The 17,947-nt window shown below is 57.3% G+C and overlaps 1 protein-coding gene across 3 annotated transcripts in view; it reads right to left on the reverse strand.

Moving 5' to 3' along the window:
• The window catches only part of SHANK2 (SH3 and multiple ankyrin repeat domains 2), a gene marked incomplete at its 5' end in the record, with an annotated part of 546,538 nt that overhangs the window by 321,248 nt on the left and 207,343 nt on the right, over positions 1-17,947 (reverse strand). For 2 of the 3 annotated variants that reach the window (XM_082845188.1, XM_082845187.1), the window contains one exon: positions 12,561-12,627. In XM_082845188.1, the coding sequence (XP_082701314.1) occupies positions 12,561-12,627 (67 nt within the window). Of the gene's footprint in view, positions 1-11,979; positions 12,151-12,560; positions 12,628-17,947 lie in introns of all 3 variants that reach the window. The other variant, XM_082845190.1, reaches the window with a different exon arrangement.

A 17,947-nucleotide genomic window follows, 5' to 3' on the forward strand; every position in this document is an offset into this window, starting at 1 on the left:
GCTTCCTTCTGACCACCTGATGCTCCCTTAGCGTCAATGTGTCCCTTCTAGCTTGGCTAAAATCGGCACCTCTTCTGTGCCCATGTGGACGGTTCTTTTTTCTTGAACGCCACCTTAAGCGTCTTTCCACTCCCTCTCATTAAACCCAGAATAGAAACCTTTTTCTGCATTCAGTCGAATTCTACCCCACACAGTCTTCTAAGCCCTCAGCCTGCGTATGAGATCGAACACTTGCAAAGCCACGAAGAACTTCAACAAAAGACACTTAGTTCTCTCTATTTGAATCTGGGCTCAGCCCTAATCATAAAAGAGCCCCCAGTGCAGCCGTGGGACAGAGCGGAGACAGCGCTCATGCCTGCAGTCGCTGCTGAGACCGGGAGAGATGCTGGGGCTCCCCCAGGGTCCCACAGATGAGTCCAGGTGGAACCCACGTCCTCCTGGCACTTGGCCTAATGCTTCCTTCCGGTCCCACTACCCAGCCGCCTTTGCACCTTCATGACAAGGTGGCTTCCTGTGCCTATTTCCTGACATAGTTGAGATGTGCACACTCCAGGGGGTTCTACGCCCCAAAGTCTAGAAATTCCGGGGTGTGTGCGTTTCCGTAAAGGCCACGTGGGGCTTTGCCAGGCTTGCTGAGAACGGATGGGTCCTTAAAAGCAGGACACCAGGGGAGGGACCCCCTCTCCTGACATCAGGACACCAGCCTGACGGGGACCTTGTCTGGGGTCCTGTAGTCGCTCCGAGGCTTGGTGAGTCAGGGACCCTACAATGGAAGGTCAGAGCAGAGCCCAGGTGGGACCCAGCACTCTCGCTGCAGTGGTAAAGGACGGGGAGTGGCTCAGCGCCTGCTCTCGGGAGCACCCCATCCATCCCAGGGGACCGTGCACCCCGATTTCTGTGAAATAAGCTTCTACTCTGAATGCAGAAGGGAATCCTGCAAATGGGGAGAAAGCGTGGCGGGGTAGGGCCCCTGCTGGGAGAACCACGGGGAAGGCGGGGGTGACCCACGGAGGCGGCAAAGGTGCCGGGAAAGGGGGTGGGTGGACAGAGGGCCGCAGGCGGATGGGCCAGCAGCCCTCTGAGCCGCGTGGAAGCGGCTGGAAGGGAAGGCCGCGCAGGTGGGCAGCATCGAGGACGTTCCACCTGGAGGTGGACGGGTCTTCCCAGCGCGGCCTGGGGGAGCCGAGGGCCATCTGCTCTGGCTGGTCCTTCGACCCCACAGGGAGTGCCCCGGGCTGGGGTGAAAAGATGCAGCTCCTGGTGCCACTGCCCGAGCGGGGCAGCCTCGCGACAGCCCCGCCTCTCTGAGTCCCAGGTTCCCCAGAACGTGGGGCCCGGGGTCGGGGTCCCACTGCTTCCTGATGACCGGCAACCTGCTGGGAAGGAGGCTTCTTGTCCCCGCCCCCAACTCAGGCCAGGCACGGGACCTCCTGGGGGCGGCCTGGGTTTCTGGAGGCGTCTGTAAGGTTCCTCTGGACTCCTTCACGTTCTGAGTCTGAGTCTCCCTGGGGTCACCAACTGTCACCCCCTCAAAAGACAGTTACTTCCGAAAACACCCTGACCTTCTACAGCTCTCACCACGAAGGCTGTGGGGGGAGGGCGTGTGCAAACCTTAAGACGGAGGTGAATCTCCGAGGAGCCTGGCCTGTTCTCTTTGCAGGAGGTCCCACTGGACCTCCCCAGACGTGGGAATTAAGGGTGGGCAGTGAGTTCCAGAACCCTGGTCTCCTTCGGCCGTACTGGATCCTTCGTCTGTGACACAGGTGCACTTAACTCACTAAAGCAGCGTTTGGAAACCACCCCCTAGAGGCACGTACTGAGGACCAGAGTCAGGGCACAGGTGAGTCAGCGTGGAGGAGAAGGGGGTGGGGTGTGGTCGAGGGGAAGGCAGAGGAGGGGATCCTGAGGGATGAGCCGGTGGAGAGGTGCTGGGTTCCTCGTCCTACAGGCCACTCGTTAAGGCACATCTCGGAGCAGCAGGGAAACTGGTTTTCCTGGATGAAATGACTCAGATAAAGACCCCAGCCAAGGGCTGGGATTGGCCAAGGGCTGCCCTCCTTGGACGGTCCCGTCACCGCGGTGCCGGCTCTGGGACAGGAGCCCGCACCAGCTCCCGTTGACCTGGTGTCAATGGGAGACAGACCAGGGCTGGGGCAACTGGGCTGGTGGGTGCAGAGGGGGCATGGGCTCGGCAGGCAGAACCCAGAAGGTGCTGGTGAAATCAGCCAAGGGCTCTGGGGGTGGGGGAAGGACGGGTGCCCTCGGGGCCCTCCTGGAAGGTGGCGGCTTGTCCGCGGGGAAGTGCTCCTCTGTGCGCAGCCTTGGGGAGCTGCCTGCCGACGCCCCAGGAGGCAGGACTGCCGGTGAGCGGGGGTGGGGGTGGGGGAGGGTCCAGGATGCACAAAGGGTCAAGGACAGCATCATGGCAGCTAAGGGTGGCTCGGTCCAAACCCCAGCTCCCCGTGACCTCGACAGGGAACGCATTTCTGAGTCTGGGAGCCTCACCTCTTCATCTGTAAAATGGGGACAGCGACAGTGCCACCTTGCTGGCAGGGATCGAACAAAAGCAGTGAGTGCGATCCAGGCATGAAAGGGCACTGAAACAGCATTAACTGTTTCTGCTGTTCAGATCAAGACAGCCTGTTGCCTCCTCCTCCAGGGAGCCATCCTGACTCTACAGCCCATTGGGATTCGCTGCCCCTAATGCTGGCTTCAGCCCCTCCCCACTCCCTCCCACAGACATAGACATTCTCCATCTGCAGGGACTCGACCACCAAAAGTCCAGCCCTTCAGCTGGGACACGATGTCCACCAGGAGGACAGTCACGGTGGGAGAAGAATGGCGTGGGGTGGGGAAAAGCCAGAGCCCGGCCGAGGGGACCCAGGGGCCGGGAGAGGGGAGGGGAGGCCCAGCAGAGCTGCAGGAAGCAGGGTGAGTGGCAAAGCCAGGGACCCTAGGGCACCCACTCACTCGTTCCCGCTCTTGGACCCACTTCCACTGGGTCTGAGCACAGCCTCAGAGAAAGGAAAGGATGGGCCTGGGCTGAGACGTGTTGTCCCGGGACACGGGATCAGAGGCCGGGTCTTGGAAGCAGGCCAGAGGATCAGATGCAGTGGGTGCTCGGGGTTGGAGAGGAGCCCCCCTGGAGAGGGAATGCAGAGGTGCAGCGGCCTGCAGTCCGGGGTTGCCTCCCCCCTGTGCCCGGGACCACCCCGTCAGTACCGCAGCAGTGGTTCCCACACGGGCCGTTGTCCACCCTGCTGCAGGGGCCTTGGGGGGATTCCCGTAGTTGGTCGCGGGGGGGGGGTACTTGTCACAGGGGGTGGGCAGGGGCCAGACTCCCTAAATGTCCAGCAGTCGTGAGACAGTCCACGAGTTGTGAGTGACCCTCCAGACGTTCGTAGAGACGCAAAGCCTGTTTATCTGAGCATAAGCTCCCGCCCACCCCGACTCAACAGACACGCCGCCTTCTGCACGGATATTCACTGAGCTTTCCGGAAATGCAGCCACTACCTAAGTGAAAGAGCGTTCGTGGCGTTTGGTCCGGAACTTTGCCAAGCACAGCTCACGATTTCAGGAAACCGCGGCACCGGTGGCTGGCGGGGCCCTCCTGGTGTCACAGCTGCCCGAGGCGCTCAGGGACGTGAGGCTGAGTGTGCTGGGAGGGAAGCAGCAGCCCGCCCTGGCCTGCGCCCTCCTGCGTGGGACACCCTCTCGTGGACGCGCAGGCCACCTCCCCGCCCATCCTTCTCTGCCTTCCGTTCCTTACAGGACAGTTAGGATGTTACGCCGATTCTTAAAAATTCCATGTGTGTGTTAGGTTATGTTATCTATGAATCTCAATGAAGGTGGTGCTACGCGATAATGGCTATACAAGGCGCTGGGGCCTGAGGTGCCTGGGAGCCACGGCACGGGCAGGTGCTCACCTTGAAGGGAATTGTGCAGAGAACGTGTGGTTGAGGCCGGGGGGAGACAGGGGGGTCTCTGGGGCTCCCGCTTGTCCGCAGGGGATGGAGTCGGGGAGGGGTCTTCCTCAGGGGCCCAAACTGCGCAGGAGCAGGAAACAAATAGCTGAGAAAGGCTCCAGGTTGGGGACCAGTTCAACCCAGAGGAGTAGATGTGTGCGGGCAGGTGGGCGGGTCCTCTGAGCACCTCTGGCGGGACACGTGCTCCAGCAGCCACGTACATCCCCTGCACGGGGGGCATCACAGCCGGGGACTTCTTGGAGGACGTGTCCCCAGCCCGGGCCTCCGTCAGGCAGCGTTCCAAGGCCGCATGCGTGTGAAGGGGCCAGGGAGAGCCCCAGGGGCAGAACACGACAAAGCAGGGGAAACACACAGGGCACAGGGGGTCAAGGCCTCACGGCCGCTGCTGCACCCTCTCGGGACCAAGACAACGAGTGTCTCCGCGAGGAGCCCTCAAGAGCAGCCCTCGTGCGGGGTCACAAACGGGCATCACCTTAGCTTGCGCCCCGGAGCATCAGCTATGTTCCAGGATTTGGGGATAAACTCGGAGACAGCTATGCCTGGGGGAGGGGAGGGGAGCTACAGTAGCGAGCACACGACCACACACCCAGAGCGGGACGATGGAGAGCCCGGGCGGCACACAGAAGAGGGGGGCTGGTGGCACCGGAAGCGGCAAGGAGGGAGCCACGCGCACCCGGCTGGACGAGGCATCGGGCACGGGTGGCCCGCGCACACCGCACGGCTCCCTCAGCCCCGAGAGGGCGGTGACACGGGAGCAGAATCGGCTGTGACGGGGCGACAGCGGGCTGCTCGCATCTGCTCAGGCTGTGTCTGCTGGGGCTTTATCACGCCTCCCTCCCTCAGCAACTTGCTTTGAAAATATTCTCTGGGCATCTAGGCAACAGCTGTGATGGCCGCATCCTTCTAGGGAACAAACTAGCCCAGCTTTCCCTGGGAAGGCTCGTTCTGTAAGCTCACAAGGGGAAGGCTCGGCAGTGCTGACCCCAAACGAGCCAGTCTGATGAAACGAAGCAGTTTAGAACACTGGGTTCTCCCCAGGACCCGCCGGCTCTGCCTGCAAACAAAGGATGCCGTGCATACTCAGTATAATTGCTACGTTTCACGGTAAGTAGCGTATTTGACAGTCCAAGTGCCAGGAGATCTGAATGCTGCTTTCAAGTCGGATCTATTTTATTTCACAGCAGGTGAATCGCTGGTATTCGCTTGGCATTCCGGAACACCAAGCAGGTATTATTATTTTTTAAAGCGTCGTTGCTCCGTATCAGCACAGCTTTTACATTCTTACGCGTAAACACGCACACCCCGCCCCGCCCCCGCCCCAGAATAATGCATTAAGAAATCTGTTTGAAAACACCTCCCTCTCTTCACCATCTATACATATCTGAAACGTAATGACATAGCCACTCCGTCTCGAAACCTAGCAACGGTATCCAAGCGATCCTTGGGCAGCTCATCAGACACCCAAACTCACACATCAGCTCAATGGACTTCATTTAAAAAAAGCAAAGCCTCTCGCTTCTCTCCCCGTAGCTGCGGAAGGACAAGATATAGGAGAACAAACCTTGTTCCGCTGAAGAAGAACAACCCATGTCATTTAATCCATCTGACAGTGCATCTCCCCACAGAGCCGGGCAAAAACAAAAATAACAGAGGTGGTAAAAAAATAGGTTATCCCAGTCCGAAGCTTATCAGCTTGCGACATGCTTAATCTCTGCATGACTATTTCGGATTCGAGCTCCCCAGCTCCCCAGCAGCCTTGCTCTGGGGGACCTGCATCCTACAGGAGCCATCGCAAATGCTCGATGGCAAAAGTGTTTTAGACCCGCTGGGCTCATGGACTCAGGCGCAGCTCGGCAGTGGGTGAAAACAGGCAGGTTTAACTCTGGCATTCGCGCTCGCTCTTAGACCATGACTTCCTCTGAGTAGGAAATGAAATAACCAAATGGAGGTCACGTTTAATTTCTTCAAAGAGGAAGGGAGTTTAAAAAAAAAAAAAAAAAAGAACCACAGCTCTGGTGGGCAGCAACATACATGCTGGCCGGACTGGGAACAGAAAGGCTTCACAAGATGCAATCTCTCTTTTAAAGGGATAGGGTTCTATCTACACGGCGAGCTGGATCCACTTCCGGATTCTACAGACCTCGGAGGGCCCGTGAATCACCTCCTGTGTTTCAACGCGGTTAGCGTTAGAGCCACAGCGGAGCCTCCTAAGTGCCCTGATTTCTCGGCGGGGCACTTCTGTGTCTGGAAAACGAAGGCTGGCTCCGTGGCTTGAGGCGGGGGATATTCCAGCCGTTAAAGGGACTTTTTCAGAAAGGCATCCCATCGGTTAGGCTGCATGTAGAAAGTCAGGAAAATGTGTAGCATTTCAATTGGCTCACTTTGAACAGCAAAATCAACCCCACGCCTAACTTGGAATCTGGGGGATCCTTCCACCATGTTTATCTTCAAAAATGCAACCCAACACGATCTAGGCAAAGGTGAGTCTTACCTTCATCTCCTCTGAGTTCAGGATCCTGACATGTGAGGCTGTGCTCTCCAAAATGGTGTCCCCGCCCCCATTTAGCCCCACTAAATGCCTGATAAACACAGCCCTGCTAGCAAGCATCACGGGCACCTCCTGACAGAGGCAAGAGCCAGCAGCCTCAGATACAGGACGTCAGTCCCCATTCTTCTGGATCGCTGCTACGCTGTGGTACAGCTTATTAAGTCAAACTTTACTGAAGACCATAAGGTAGAAATACGCGCCCCCCCATCCCCCTCCAGCACCCCGACCGTGATTTCTGAGGCTGCAAAGAGGCAAACGGCCTGTGAAGTTCCCCAGCGATCAGACCAGACGCCTACCACTCAAGAGTCCGGGGGCAGACGAAAGACAGCCCTGACCGAGACAGACTCTGACAGCACCCGCCCAGGTCACAGGGGTCAGGGAGGCCAAGCCACAGAAGCTGGAGCGGAAGAGCCATGTGGCCGGGGAGCCTCGCGCACGACCAACTGGACACCCCCAATCTCATACGGCCCCAGAAAGACCTGCTGTGCGGGCAGAGAGCACTGCCCCCAACACGCCCCAGCGCCCCGTGCCCCCGCCTCCGACGATGCTTGGGGGGCAGAGAACATTACACCCTGGCAGACACACCCAATCCAGGAATCGATTGGCCCACAAAGGGCTCGGCTCCTTGACACCCAACTCCAGGTGCCGGGAAATCGGGATTTTATGTCAAGAAGGGCGGGCGGGGAGGGGCTGAATGTGGAGTGGAAACACTGATGGGGGAGGGGGCCACCCATTCAACGGACATTTACTGAGGCCCCACCGTGCGCCAGGCACTGTAACAGCCCAGGGCGACAGTCATACAGCAATGTGAGTGCCCTCCGCGGGGTTGACGGCAGACCCCAAAAGACGTGTCCGAGTCCGAATCCCTGGATCCTATCATCGGGACCTTATTTGGAAGTAGGGTCTTTGCAGATGTCATTGATTTCAGGATCTCGAGAAGAGATGGTCCCGGATTTCGGGTGGGCCCTAAATACAGAGGCTGATGGCCTTACTGGAGGAAGCAGAGGAGATCTGAGACACGGCAGAGAGGAAGGCAGTGTGAAGAAGCAGGGATGCATCTCCTTGGCCCCAGGAATGCCAAGGACTGCCAGCTACCATTAGAAGCTGGGAGCCACGTGAGGGAGGAGCCTCCCTGGAGCACCCAGAGGGAAGCAGCCCCGCCGACACCTTGACTTTGGGCTTCCAGCCTCCAGAACCGTGAAAGAACACGTTTCGGCTGTTCGAAGCCACCCAGTTAGCGGCATTTTGTTATGGCAGCCCCATCCTCGTGTTCTGTGTAAAGCCCACCAGACATGGGGGCAGGGCAGGCAGGCCTGGAAGGTCCCGGGAAGCAGATGTCCAGCGTCAGAACTGCTGGAGGATGGAAAACAGCGATGGCGGGGGCCAGCCCGGACCTCCTGGGTCAGGTTCTCGGGGGGGAGGGGCTGCCCTGAGCACCTGCTTTCTACACGAGCTCCCCAGGGGCACCCACACCTGGCACGTGCTGCTGGCCACTGGGGAGCCTCAGGGGGTTTCTGTCGGCGCGTCAGGAACGGTCAGGAACAGGAAAGAATTCCCCATCTAGGGGATCGACTGCCAGAAACACAGAAGGCTCGCTGGGGTGGGGGATGAAGACGCAGCCGAGGTGCCTGGGGACCGGGACACGGGGGAAGTGGAGTGGACGCAACGATCACAGTGGCCAAGCGCATGGGGAGCTGCTTTTCTGAGCAGATGTGCGCCGTTCTCCCTGGGACAGCGGTTGATGGGCAGTTCCCGGTTTGGAAGGTCCGGGGTCTGCGGTCCTTTCGACGAACTCCTGAACCCCGGGGGCAGGGAGGCAAGGAGGACATCGCCCTCTGTGTCATCAGCTCCTAAAGGGCCAAGGCCTGGGACAAACGAATGTTTCCGAAGCCCCAGATGAGCAGGGGGCCCGAGCGGAGCGAATGCACCAGGAAGATGCTCCTGGAAAGATGGCGGCAGAGAGGAAAGAGCCGGCCCCTCAGGAACCTGCCAGTTCAGCTCCTCCCAGGCCTTCCAGGGCTGTTCAAGCACAGCACAGCGGGGAGAAGGGCTGCCTCCGCCTTTCCCGGGAGGCGCGAATTCTTCTCGAGACTGGAACGAACTGGGGGGCAGTGGTGTCGGAGTTCCGGACCAATGGCTTCTGATGCTTTCCTGTCAGAACTCTTCCCTTTGGTTGCCCCACGGAGGTGGCTCGATCCCCCAAGCTTGTCCTCCGGCCCCCTGTCCTCTGTCCCTCCTCCAGAGAGCAGTTTGCAGGCTGTGTCCTTCCTCGGTAAGGCCTCCCGGGGACCCTGACCCCGCAGGGGAGGAGCAGTCCCAGCACCCTTGAATATGTCACAGCGGGAGAGAAGCAACAGACTAGACATTTCTCTTTTTTTTTTTTTTTTTTTGCGGTACGCGGGCCTCTCACTGTTGTGGCCTCTCCCGTTGCGGAGCACAGGCTCCGGACGCGCAGGCTCAGCGGCCATGGCTCACGGGCCCAGCCGCTCCGCGGCATGTGGGATCTTCCCGGACCGGGGCACGAACCCGCGTCCCCTGCATCGGCAGGCGGACTCTCAACCACTGCTCCACCAGGGAAGGCCGACATTTCTCTTTGAAATGTGAAAACTCCATGTGGAAGCCAAAGCCTCTTCCGGGGTCGTCCTGACGGCACAGCTCGGGGGTGCTGGCCTGCAGGGCCCGTACCTCCGTCCTAATCCAACTGATTCTCGGATGACCCCTCTGCAGCCCCCAGGCCCAGCCTCACGCTGCCCCCGAAGTGTCCTCTTCCTCCCCTGCCCCTGCCCTCTCAGCCCAGCTGGGGAGCAGAGTTCGGCGGAGAGATGCTCAACTCTGGTGGCCACAGAGCGCTAAGCCTGAACCAGGAGGCCCAGAGGAGAACTTCCCGGGGGACCACCCCCCGTCAGCGGTCTGGGACCCAAGCACCCTCTTCTTCCCTCTCCATCCCTCCACCCACGCGTCCAGCCCCGGTGCCAGCGCCAGCCTGTGTGAAGACCCCCGACCTCCCCTGCCCCAGCCTGCGTTGCTGCCTGAAGCCCTGGCGTGCAGCCGCCTGTTCTAGGCTCACAGGGGGGCAGGGAGACTGGCGGTGAAGAGCCCAGAGCCCCCCAGAGTCATGTGAGCCTGGCTTCAAGGTCTGGCCCGGCCACTCACTCTACCACGTGGTTCTGGGAGAGTCCGGCCTGGGAGATGCCACTGGAGCCCTGCCCACAGCCACTGGCACTCAGTGCACCAGGTACGTGGGCCACTTGCCCCTACGGGCACCTGCGTCTCCCCGAGGAGGGTCCTCCCTGGCACGGAGCAGGCCTGAACTAACAGGAACTTGACCTGGTGGGTAAATGTACAAGTCACCTCGCCCCTGGGGTGAGACAAGGCCAAGGTGCGCTCCCGCGACCCCCCCGGAGGGCCTGATGGGACTGGGCCTCCGGTGCCTGCAGTACCTGCTCGTTAAGGCACCTGAGCTGGCGTCCTGTCCCTTCCAGACTTACTCTCTGTGCTCCCACTGCTGCCGCCTGCCACCACCTCCACGGCAAACCACTTCCCTCAAACCCTTGCCTCAAGGTCTGCTTCTGGGGGAACTCAACCCAAGCGCCATGTCCCGTGTCAGCTTCGTCCTTGGTCACACGGAGACAGCGACCGTATCCTTGGAGGAGCGCGGGACGCTGGGCTCGCAGGCTCAGAAAGGGTTGGCTGTTTCCCTGGACTTATTCCTTCCCCCAGAGGCAGGGCGGCTCTCTGAGATGGCAGGCACGGACCCGCACGCGGGACTTAGCCAGACTCACGGGGGGGGGGGGGACAGCGCCAGTCTCTCCCCACCCCCACCCCCAGCATCCAGCCCCGCCGGTAACGAGGGGAGGTGCAAAGCTGGGGGGGGCCAGAGGGCACAGAGCAAACAACCGGGTTCGAACCTCGAGGTTTAGTTAACACGACGCTGAATCGGGACCTTAGGACGGATTTACTGTGCGTCTGAGAATGAATGACATGAGTGACATCTGCGCCCACGAGGGACCCACAGCTTCCGTGCCCTTCGTCGCCTCTCTGTGAAATTTCAAAAGAATCCACTTAAATGGCACAGTTTGCTAGTTCACAATCACAGATGCTGAGTCAGACGACCCAGAGGAAAGAAGAGGACTCTTTTTTCCTCTTCTTTGGAGACGCTGAAAGGACCCAGCAGGGAAGCAGATTTTCCGTACTATCCTTTCCCTTTGGGACACGCCAGGGAAAGCCCACGGCACAGGTAACGAGGGGCATGGATTGACAGGAAAAGCCACCCCACATCCTCACTGAGCCCCGGGGCGTCTACAGAGGTACAGCGGGCAGACCTCAAACCTCAATCCCCACACCGTGACCCACGGAAGTCGCTCACGCCCACCGTGACTACCCCATCTCTCGACAGGCCAAGCCCTTTACAGTTTAAAGAAATCATTGATTCGATCGGGTGAGTGGTAATTAAAATGTGTTCACCCAACAGACGGGTATTATTTTTATAATAAGAAAACCTGTTTGTAGAGAGGTGCTTGCATCCCAGATCGGAAATGGAAGAGACAAGCCAGGAACCTCCCCGACCTGGGCTTTAACATGGGCACTTTTTGAGCAGGATAGGTTCATGGCTGGGGTGGGGAGGGGTGTGAATGTGTAGGGCAGGGCTTGGGGGGCAGGGGGTGGAGTCCCTAGTTTCTCTCGACTCCCTTCCAACGGCTGGGTAAGGAAACCACTTCACGCCTCCCCCTGGCGTGCGGGCCCCAGGCAAGGGAAAGTGAAAACAACGAGGGTAGGTAGCCCCAAGTTTGTCACCATCGCAGAAGCTCAGAGATCCAGGGGTCCTTGGCGCCATTAACCATCCCGCGGTCCTGCTTGGGGCCTGCACACCTGCCTTCTTGGACACCTGCCCTGCTCAACAGAGTTCCCATTCCCTTCACCGTAACCGGTGTTTATGGACCTCAAGCCAACCCTGTCCGACTGTACTGCTCTCTCGTCCTAGGGGGGTGGTGCTTAGAGTTGGAGAGCTCAGTGCATTTCCTAAAGCACTTTGCGGACGTGAACTCGCCCATCTGCATAACGTGCTTAGGAAGATGCTGATGTGGCCATGGCAGAGGCCCGGATCTCAGGGCAATCAGGAGGTCCGCCCCGGCTCGCGGGAGGACCCGCGTCAGCATCGGGCGCGGCGTCTGGGAGGCCCCGATGCTCGGCTCAGGGGACCGGATGAGGCAAGCAGGCATCCAGCCGCACATCCTTGTGCGATTCTCGGGGGCAGGCGGGCGCCCGCCAGACACTCGACACGGTAAAGACTGGACAGCCAAACACACGGTATCGCTCGCCCCCAGCCCCAAACTCAGGGTGAGCGGCACAGGCAACAAGACACAGACGCCATCTGGCTCCTTCTCCAGGCGCCCTGGAGCCCCGCTGCCTACCCCCTCGATGCACGGCACCATCTTGAAATCTCACCGCTGCTGGTCCAGTGGGACTGCTCCCCGCTGCATGTCCTGTGTAAGCCCGGGGCTGGAGGAAACAGGCCAGCGGGCTCTTCCAAGATGCAAGACTGGGCCCAGCCGCCGGCAGGGCGATGGGAGAGGGGAGGAGCCCCAGAGACAGTCCTCCTGGTTGGCACGAGGGGTACTAGAAAGGGGAGCGGTCATCAGCAGACATCGGGAGGGATGCAGAGGAGGGAGGGGAGGGGGTGCCCCTGGAGCTTTCCTGCTTCATTTCGTTGCCGTATCTTACTTTAAATGGAATCACGTCTGTCACAGAATCTTCCCAGAAACCCATCTCCATGAGTTGCAAAGCGATCTTGTTCTCTGGATGGACAGCAATGCCCTGCGGCCACTGCCGGCGTCCTCGCCTGACGTCTAAGGTTTCCCTTACCCCAACCCTGCCAAGAGTTAAGAAACTGGAGCAAGAGAGGCGGAGAAGACGCTCGCGCTCTGCTTTCTGTGAAGGTTTTTGCTACAAGCAGACTCTGAACCAATCTAACGAGGTGCCCAATCCAACAGAACCCCTCCCGGCTCATTCGCCACCAGCCTACTCACCGATGTCGGTTTCCTTGTGGTTCTTGATGTATTCAGCCAGCTCGAAGTTACCCGCTATGATCGCCACCTGCAAGAGCGGGAATCACGTTAAAGCGCTAAGTTCACGACGCTCTTCCACTTCCTGACGGCCTGACGGCAGAATGAGCCCAAACAGAACTTCCTTTTTTAAAAACAAGAGATACTCCCTTTTTTCCAGTTTACTGAGATACAGTCGATACCCCAGCACGAGGCTGAAGGTGTACGGCGTAACGACTCGACTTACGTTATTTTGCGAAATGACCACCGTAAGTTTAGTTCAGGGCCATCACCTCATACGGCTACAAAAATGTTTTTCTTTGTGATGAGCACGTGGGGGATCTACTGTCTTAGCAACCCTCACGTGGACCACACGGCAGCGTTACCTGGAACCATCGTGCTGAACGTGACATCCCCAGGCTCATTTATCTTGTAACTGGAAGTCCAGCTTTGGACCACCTTCCCCCTCTTCCCCCACCCCCTGCCTCTGGGAACCACAGATCTGATGTCTTTTTCTATGAGTTTGGTTTAGATTCCACTCGGAGTGAGATCATAGAGTATTTGTCTTTCTCTGTCTGATTTCAGACAGCACAGTGCCCTCAAGGCCCATCCATGCTGTGGACCAATCGTAACTGCTAAAACGGCAGCTACAGTACCCATCGTCCCCAGGCAGAGGCACATCTTCCCACTTTGCCCCTCTCTAGGCCCCTGGGCGTTCTTCGACAATGAGGCCATCATTCTGTGAGAATCTACGTGAGCGAGTCCTCGGCCCAGAAGGCCACAGCGGGGGCTGTTCAAGGGGCTGAGCCTGGAAACTTCCAGGGACCACGTCCCGCATCCCCGCCAAGCCCAACTGGTCCCTACACCCTCCCCTGGGGGGAATCTATTCCTCTGATTGGTCCCCATAACTGGAGGGAGAGGGAAATCTCAAAAAAGCATTCAAAGCCGTTCACTGGTTTTCACTCAAGCAGAAAAAAACTCCACCCATGCACCTGTGCACGGCAACGAAACGAGCACCTACAGGAGACGGTCCGACGTGAGCCCTACAGAGGCACCGACTAAAGTAAAGAGTCCACGTGGTCCCTGATGCACTGCGGCAGCCAGACAGGCGAAGCCAAAGTCCCCTGGAGTGGGCTGGGGCTCCTGGGGAGACCTGAACCAGAGCCCCCATGGGCAGGGCTCTCTGTGCCCCAGACGGGGAGACCTGGTGGGCCCGGGGGCGGCTGTCTCCACCCTCAAATAAGCCGGGCGTTCAGATGCCAGCCTGCAGACACACACGTGGACCGTCAGTCGACTTTCAGTGATGATGTGGGTGGGCCTTCCCCAGTCCTTTGGAGGCCTTCAGAGCAAAGACTGAGACTTCCTGGAGGAGAAATTCTGCCTCAATTTGTAGCACCAGCTCCTTCCTGAGTTCCCAGCCTGCCCTTCAGACTGCAGACCTGCCAGCTCCCACAGTCCTGGGAGCCAACTCCTTAAAAGAAACCTCTTAAATATATATATATCTCCATCCTGCCAGCTCTGTTTCCCTGGAGAACCCTGATTGATACAGCTTCACATGGGGGCCGGGGGCTGCGGCGCTACAGAGACCCAGGGACCAATCCAGCCCCCGCCCCGGCCTGCTAATGTCAGGGGAGCGATGGCAGCCCCTGTCCACACCAGCCGGGGGCCGTGGGGGTGGAAAGCAAAGGCCAGGGTTAGAACCACCCGGTGAAAAGCGCTTCACCAGCCTTCTGCACGGTGACCGCCCATCTGGGACCCAGGCTTCAGACCATGGATCCTTGAAACACGACAGGGACGGAGGTGAGGACCCCGGGCAGGAGGTCCTCACAGGCCCTGAGAAGCTAGCGACCTAGTGTGCTGGCATTTACGATGTGAACGTAAAAGGGCGGCTCTGCAGGGTTACTCGTAACACGTGACCCAATGTCATTTAGGTGACAAATGGTCAGAATCATTCCTGGTCAGAATTCCCTGGTGGTCCAGTGGGTAGGCCTCCACGCTTCCACCGCGGGGGGCCCGAGTTCAATCCCTGGTCAGGAACTAGGATCCCGCAAGCCACGTGGCGTGGCCAATAAAAAAAGGGAAAAAAAAAAAAGAAAGAAAAGAATCATCCGTTGTCTTCCAGCCAGACCCTCAAAGGTAAAGCTCGCTCCCACCCGTCAGGATGGCTACTATCAAAAGACAGAAAACAAGTGTTGGCAAGGATGTGGAGAAACTGGAAGGCTTGTGTATTGCTGGTGGGGATGCAAAATGGTACAGCTGCTGTGGACAACAGCATTCAGGTTCCTCAAAAAAATTCCACATATGGGATTTCCCTGGGGGTCCAGTGGCTAAGACTCCACCCTCCCAATGCAGGGGGCCTGGGTTCCATCCCTAGTCAGGGGACTAGATCCCACCCACACGCAACTAAAAGATCCTGCGTACCACAGCGAAGATCCTGTGTGCTGCGACGAAGACCCGGCGCAGCCAAATAAGTAAGTAAGTAAATAAATATTTTTTTAAAATTCCACATAGCACTACTATATGATCCAGCCGCTCCACTTCTGGGGATTCACCCAAAGGATCTGAGAGCAGTTACTGTATAATGGTTAGTTTTACGTGTCATCTTGACTGGGCCACAGGGGGCCTAGATATTTGGCCAAAAATTATTCTGGGTGTTTGGGGGAGGGTGTTGCTGGATGAAATTAACATCTGACTCAGTGGACTGAGTAAAGCAGATTGCCCTCCCTAGTGTGGGGGAGCCTCGTCTAATCAGCTGACGGCCTGACTAGACCAAAAAGGCTGAGTAAGAGGGGACTCCTGCTGCCTGGTTGTGAGCTGGGACATCTCTCTTTTCCAGCTTCAGACTCTGAGAAGCGTCAGCTTTTCTTGGGTCTTGAGTCTGCCGGCTTTTGGATTGAAACTTACACCATCAGCTCTCCAGCTCGCCATGACCTCAGATCTTGGGCTTCTCAGCCTCTGTAATAAATCTCTTTGTGTGTGTGTGTGTGTGTGTGTGTGTGCGTGTGCGTGTGTGCGTGCGTGTGTGTGTGTATTGTGCAAGTGGGGCGCTGCTGTAACAAATAACTAAAAATGTGGAAGCAGCTTTTGAAGTGGGTTGATCCTGGGAGAGTTTTGAGGTGCAAGGTAGGAATATAGATGTTAAAGGTTATTCCGATCAGATCTCAGATGGAAATGAGGAACTTGTGACTGGAAACTGGAGGAGAGGTGATCCTTGTGATCAAGTGGCCAAGAGCTTGGCCGACTTGTGTCCTGGGCTTTTGTGGGGGGCACACCTTGTGAGCCATGAACATGGATGTTTAGCCGAGGAGATTCCCAAGCAAAGTGCTGGAGGGCTGCTGACGGTAAAATGCAAAAAGATGGATGAACTGAAGGAGGAATTGTTTGGCAAGAAGGAACTGGAATGTGAAGATCTGGAAAGTCCTCAGCCTGTCCGTGGTGCAGGAAATGAGGAAGCAGGTTCTGAAGAGACCGCTGAGGGTGTGGCTGGACCATCACGTGATAACGAGGTTGCAGAATTATACGCGCATAGGTACTGCCAGTTTACTCGGAAGGGGGTAGAGTCGTAGGGTGAAGCGAGGGGAGGTTGTCGGACTTCTAGGGTTTAACAAGACGGCACGATAGAGCCACTCAATTGCGAACATGTGCTATTCTTCAAAAAGAGGGGAAAATGACCCCAAAAGTGAGTCAGAGAACATCAGGGCCACTGCCTTGGTTTCAACAGGTCAGAGAGCCTTTGCCAGAAGCCTTGGGGGTAGGATCACCCTGCCGCACTGTGTGGGTGACACTGCCGCCCCGACGGGCCTAGGGGACAGAATGCCGAACCAAAGAGGGGAGTTCTACGTCTTAAGGTCTGATCGATTCACCCCGATAGGTTTGGGACTTGCTTGGGACCTGTTGCTCCTTCCTACTTCCCGATTTTTCCCTTTTGGAACGGGAATGTCTACCCTATGTTTGACCCAATGTCGTGTTTTGGAAGCACATAACTTGCTTGGTTTCACAGGTTCATAGCTGGAGAGGAACTGGCCTCAGGATGACTTGTACCTGAAGTTTCACCCACACCTGACTTAGACAATATTTACACGAGACTTGGATTTGAGAGTTTGGGGGTGGTGCTGAAACAAATGGAGACTTTGGGGGCTGTTGAGGTGGAAGAATGTATTTTACATGTGAGAAGGACATGAATTTGGGGGCCAGGATGTGGAATGCTAAGGACTGGATGCTTGTGTCCCCTCACATTCATATTTTGAGGCTCTAACTCCCCAAGTGACAGTGTTAGGAGGTAGGGCCTTCAGGAGGGGATGAGATTAGATAAGGTTATGAGGGTGGGGCCCCCATGACGGGTTAGTGCCCTTATAAGAAGACACACCAGAGAGCTTGCTCTCTCTGCCACGTGAGAACAAAGCACAAAGGTGGCCGTCTGCAAGCCAGGAAGACAGCTCTCCCCAGAACCTGACCACGCTGGCACCCTGATCTCGGACTTCCAGCCTCCAGAGCTGTGAGAAATAAATTCCTGTTGTTTAAACCACCCAGCCCGTGGTATTTTGTCAGAGCAGCCTGAGCAGATTAAGACAGCGGGGACGCAAACAAATATTTGCACACCCATGTGCATAGCAGCATTAGTCACAATAATCAGAAGGTAGAAGCAACCCAAGTGTCCACTGATGGATGAACGGATACATAAAATGTGGTAAATACATAGACTAGAATATTATTCAGCCTTAAAAAGAAATGAAATTATGACACAGGCTACAACATGGATGAGCCCTGCAGACATTATACTAAGTGAAATAAGCCAGAGGCAAAAAGGACAAATCCTGTGTGATTTCACTCACAGGAGGTCCCTGCGGGAGTCAGACTCATGGAGACAGAAAGTAGACAGTTTCAGTTTTGCCAGATGTAAAGAGTTCTGGAGAGGGACGGTGGTGATGGTTGCAATGTACTTAATGCCGCTGAACTATACCGTTTAAAATGGTTAAGACAGTAAAATGTGTGTTATCTGTATTTTACCGTAATTAAAAAAAAAGGTAAGAGTCCACCTGTGCGGATCAGAAGGTGAGAAGGTCAAGTACGAGAACACGGACCCACCGCGAACAGTCAGGCAGGTGTTAGGAGAGACACCGGGGCTTTGGAACAGCCATCCCTCCACAGGCAGGGGCTGGGGGTGGGGGGTGGGGGGGATGACCCAGCCCTAAGGAGGATGAGGGAGGAGGGGCCTGGGACAGCGCACAGGTGAGCAGGGAGAACCTATCTAGTTAGCAGGATGGTCCCGGGCATATGGACCTATCTGCGGCTACTCGCCTCCGGGTAATCTTGTCCAGACTCCCGAGCTGTTGCTTCTGCTGGGAGTGAAGGTAAGCAGGCAGGCACCTTCA

This window comes from Leucopleurus acutus, assembly GCF_964270905.1.
Source record: "Leucopleurus acutus genome assembly, chromosome: 8".
Classification (NCBI taxonomy): domain Eukaryota; kingdom Metazoa; phylum Chordata; class Mammalia; order Artiodactyla; family Delphinidae; genus Leucopleurus; species Leucopleurus acutus.